The sequence below is a fragment of the Eucalyptus grandis genome, chromosome 2 (genome assembly GCF_016545825.1).
Source record: "Eucalyptus grandis isolate ANBG69807.140 chromosome 2, ASM1654582v1, whole genome shotgun sequence".
Taxonomy (NCBI): domain Eukaryota; kingdom Viridiplantae; phylum Streptophyta; class Magnoliopsida; order Myrtales; family Myrtaceae; genus Eucalyptus; species Eucalyptus grandis.
This window is the reverse complement of record NC_052613.1, coordinates 30567399-30572175: the sequence shown is the minus strand read 5'-3', so window position 1 is coordinate 30572175 and position 4777 is coordinate 30567399. Positions and strand designations below refer to the sequence as shown.

General features: G+C 36.5%; 1 protein-coding gene across 1 annotated transcript; it reads right to left on the bottom strand.

The window, feature by feature from the left end:
- Positions 1-3032: 3032 nt before the first annotated feature.
- LOC104432303 (nuclear transcription factor Y subunit B-4) lies at positions 3033-4053 on the bottom strand. The gene has a single exon (XM_039307896.1). The coding sequence runs from the start codon at positions 3902-3904 to the stop codon at positions 3422-3424; it is 483 nt and encodes a 160-aa protein (XP_039163830.1). The 5' UTR covers positions 3905-4053; the 3' UTR covers positions 3033-3421.
- Positions 4054-4777: the final 724 nt, after the last annotated feature.

Sequence of the window (4777 nt, the reverse complement as noted above, 5' to 3'; positions counted from 1 at the left end):
CTTACCCAAACTCGACTGACTAATGACCACATTGAATTCATCAATATGATTAGCTACTGACACACCTTCGCCCACATTGAAGTAGATTTCCCATCAAATAGAGCTTGTTGATCGAAAACGGCTTCATGTACATGTTTGACAGGACATTCATCAGTCTTACAATAATTTTGATCCCAGTTATATCCATTAACTCACATAGTGTTTTAACCCTCATAATACCTCATGAAACAATATTTCACTCTTACAAAGGCATTCAAGAATCCTACCACGAGATTAATTTGTTTCAAAACACTTGCATCTTCTTCAGGAGGTAATTTGGGAGCATGCTGCACACAATTGATTATTGCTGCCAAAAGCTTATTTGCTCTCTAATGGATAAAAACCACCACCTACCTTTTATTAGTCACATATATTTCGATCTAAAAAAATCCCTTTTAGCCTACTCAAACTAAGAAACCTATTTCGAAATCTAAAAAGCCTTAGTTGGATTGGACTTTCCAATTTAGGCCGAAGACTTCTAATCCAACAAGCCCCTTGTTTTGCTTTTTCCACAATCGGAGTAGGAATCGAGGTCCTTGCAATAAGGACCGGACTTTGACATATTTTGATCTGGTCGAGTTTCATTCACAGGCACAAACTCGTGATATATATTAACAACATTGAGAGAATTCTCTCTAGAATTTTGCAAGTGAGCGATTGTACGTTTGAGTGCACTTTTGCAAATTGATTTTTCGTGTCTATAATTTATTGTTTTTATTATGTCATAGGCGTTTTAATAATCCTTTCTCCACTCAAAGCCACGGTCTCCATACACAAACAATGTTCATGGATTTCGTTTTCTGGAGAAAAATTAAAGCAATGTAGGGATCCTAGATATTCCCGACGTTAATCGCACACTTACTTTCTGATGATCCTTAGATTACCAAGGTACTACCACGGGTGACTCGAATGTTAAGGACACATGTTTATATGTTGATTATGAGTATGACACACATTTAATTTCTTGTCCCACTAACTAACTATAACAATTTAATATCTGAGCCATCCACCCAGATTTAGTGGCTCAGATTTAGATTCGCATCTTATTTGGTCCACGAGGTTAGTGCTGTATTTCATGGATCCAAAAGTCACCCTTTTAAGGTGAGTTTCCCAATCAAAAACATAAATAATTAGATTATCTTGTGAGATGTCACCATCTTTTGCTGGATGTAGATTTTCTACCCCGTTTGTGCTTCAATTCCGTGTCTCAAGAGACACCATGTGGTCAAGTAGAGGATTTCATCCTCTTTCCTGGGGAGTTGACCAACACCTCATGCAGCAAGCTGCAGCACCTTAATACTATCACTTTCTGGAGCTGTTCCACTCATTTTTAACATATAGCAGTTTTAACACATGAGCTACCATATACTCTAACCAACTATTCCATTTACATAAGAAAAACTTTTAAGGTTGTAAGTTACACCCCAGTTGTTATTTAGAGGAAGGTTACAAGTATATAAGGCCATTTATAATCCCATATTTGAGCAACAATAGACATACACCAATAATTCCTCATGTGCAATTGGAAAATATGTAGGGATAATTATCATCCATATAGAATAGAAAATTGATAAATAATGAGAATATACACACAAAATATATGATTTATCGGACATAAGTTCTAATAAAATTGCTCTAGTTCTCAAGTAAAAGTGACTACGTATATATAAGTTCCATTGTAATCCCGTATTTAGGTGAAAGTCACAGATTAAAGCAAATACATTAGAAATTTATGTCAAAAAGATATGCCTAGGCGAAAATAACCCATTAAAGCTAGTACATTTTTGAATATATATGGAAAAGATATGTCTAGAATCATCGACACGTGTTTGAGAGAGACATAGTGGTGGTCCCTCGAAGCTTTGCTGAAACATTCCTGTAAAATATGTTACCTTTACCATAAGAGTGAATAACCTCTACTTCTTTAAAGAAGTACCAATCCAGATGCCCTAAAGATAAACACACACATGCCCGAGATTTGATTGGATATTCACGAAAATCACGGTGTGTAAAGCCACGAAATCGTGGTCCCTGTTTCTAGGAAACCCTAAACCTAGTACAATGTCGGACAACTCTCGGAGGCTGTATGACTTGCACAGCTCACCATGTCGTCCATTCAGTTCCCAGTACCAGCGGTATATGTTTGCCCTAGTCTTGATGTGTGTAAATGAGAGAGAGAGAGAGAGAGAGAGAGAGAGAGAGAGAGAGTGGTGATATCTGCACTCTTCGTTGATTTCTCGCACTACTGCATTTGTTAATGGACCTTAACTGACATTAAATTTCGTTTAAAACATGATGTTTATCCACTTCTAATCGATGGGGTAATAATGCTTTCACATAAAATATTGAGATCTAATCATAGTGAATTCTAGTAATTCCACATATAGTTTACATAGAAATATATTAACCAGGTATTGACGCTATACGTGAAAACGAATTTTGCCATTTGCAGTGGATTAAATAGAAGTTCTAAACGCAGGTATGTCTGAATAATCCAACATTGAATGTGGCACCATGATCAAACTTCTCAACCGTGTAGCTAGAACATTTTAACAAGAAGTTTTCAGTCAAATTTGTAGTGTCAGCGTACTACACCCAGTGAATATCACATGATTCTATCTGTTTTTATTATTTTTCATAACACTAGTAGTCAGGCCCAGAAAAATTTGTTAAATTAAGACTACCTCAACCAGAATCCACTGACAAGCATGAAAAAATCCTGAAATTTACCCTTAATTGCTTTAAAAATCTTGCTCAAGTACTATTATGATGACTCTACCTTATATCAAATTAAGAGTCTTCCCCCTTTTTTGGTTTTAACCATTCTCTTGAACATTTTAATTTTATAGTTCATGCAAGCTGTGACAGGCTTTTCCATCGCATATATTTTCATTTTGTTCACTGCAATTTCAGTCTACAGGGTTTTCCAAAAAGGTAAAATGAAGTAAGATCTGAAAAGATCTTCAAGTGAAAGCACTCTGAAACTTACACTACAAATCTTCTACTATGAATATCACTGTAAAACACTATGAAAAATGAGAGATCACAGAGATTTATTTTTTTCTTTCTCCATATACATCCATATCCCTCAATAACATGCCAATAAAACTCCAGTGATGCAAACCATATCATATCTGCACAAATTTGAAGAAATGGGAGGAAAAGAAAATTTCAAAAAGTACACTAAAAGTTCTTAAAGTTCTTGAGGTTACATTTGATGTCTAAAGAATCCAGAGTTACCTTTTAAAGAAAAAACTCTCAATACCCACAATCAAACTAAACTAGTCTGGTCAAATCATTGTGGTGTAATCTATGTTTTCAGCTTGTGTACATTCATCATCTTCTTCATTTGTGAATTGTGAAAAGAAAAGAAGCATCACCTTTAAGCTGGCTCAGATGTGGAACTCTGGCCCTTGTCAATGAATTGAAACTCTAAAGGAGCAAGACTTTGGTGGGTTTCAACTTGCCTTACTTGCTGCTCTTCAATTCTTAAGTGTAGCTCTCCATCATCCTTATTATCTCCACTTGAAGTAGCTAGGGTTTGATTGTTGTTGCTGCTGTTGCTTCTATTTTTCTCTCTTTCATACTCCCTATATTTGTGCAAGTACCTGGCCATTGCTTCAGCGTAGTTGTCAAACCCTAGATTGCTCAGAGCCCAACAGATGTCGTCGCCGTTCACCGTCTTGCGATTCTCCTTGTGACACCTGTCTGACGCCTCACCCGTCACGAAGCCTATGAACTCTGTCGCGCATTCTTGGATTGTCTGCTTGGCTTCCTTGGAGATCTTGGCGCTCGGCGGCAGGATTTCCTTCATTATACGGCCCACGTTTGCGATTGGTAGTAATCTCTCTTGCTCATCAACCATTCTCAGCTTCTTCTCAGAGAATTGGATATGGTGAATCGCTGAGCTCAGAGTCTATATACACATCTCCGTACGCATATACGCTGCATGCACGCGTATATCACCCGACAACAGAGATATAATGTATTGACGTGTTCTCTTTTCTTTCGCCATATGGGTCCTCAACTTTTTGTTTTTGGGAAAGAAAAGTTGAGGGCACATCAGAATATAACGGGACTAAGGAAAGGCTGAGTCTTTAGTTTTCTTTCTTTGTTTCCTTAATAATCTCAGTCTGCCCAAATAACCATTTGCGAAGAAGAGATCTTAGGATTATAGGAAAAATTACCAAAAAAGTCCTAATTATATTTGTGCCGATTTAGTTATAAACATTTTAATTTGACAATTGACTCTCAAACCTCTTGACAATTTGCTACTATAGTCCATCTAGCTAATTTTAATCGGAAATTATTTACAAGGATGAAAATCTTTCTATATGACATTGTCAACACTAATGCGGACAATTTTTACAGTTTTTTTTATAAATTGAATATTTGTTTATTTCTTTCTTTTCTTCTCTTTTTTTTTTTTTTTTTTCTTTTTTTTGTCTTTATTGCTGCTAGCAAGGGCCCAAGACCCTCATTAGGGATGAGCATGATTCGGGTGGATGGTTAGTACTTTGGAGCCGAGAACCGTTCACTAAAGACCAGTTTTGAATAATTGGAATTGGGAACTACCCATTAGTTTCATGGATTCACCAAAGAACCAAACTACCGATTTAATCTAGTTCTTGGATATGCCAAAGAACCAGTCCCACCAAGCTTCATGTACTCAATGCCACGTTTTCCAACAAGCCAAAGTAAAGCAAAAAACAAAAAACTTCTTAATTGCAAGATCATC

What these genes read in the sequence shown, in the direction of transcription:
- LOC104432303 (XM_039307896.1), bottom strand. Translation starts at nt 3,904, where the DNA reads ATGGTTGATGAGCAAGAGAGATTACTACCAATCGCAAACGTGGGCCGT.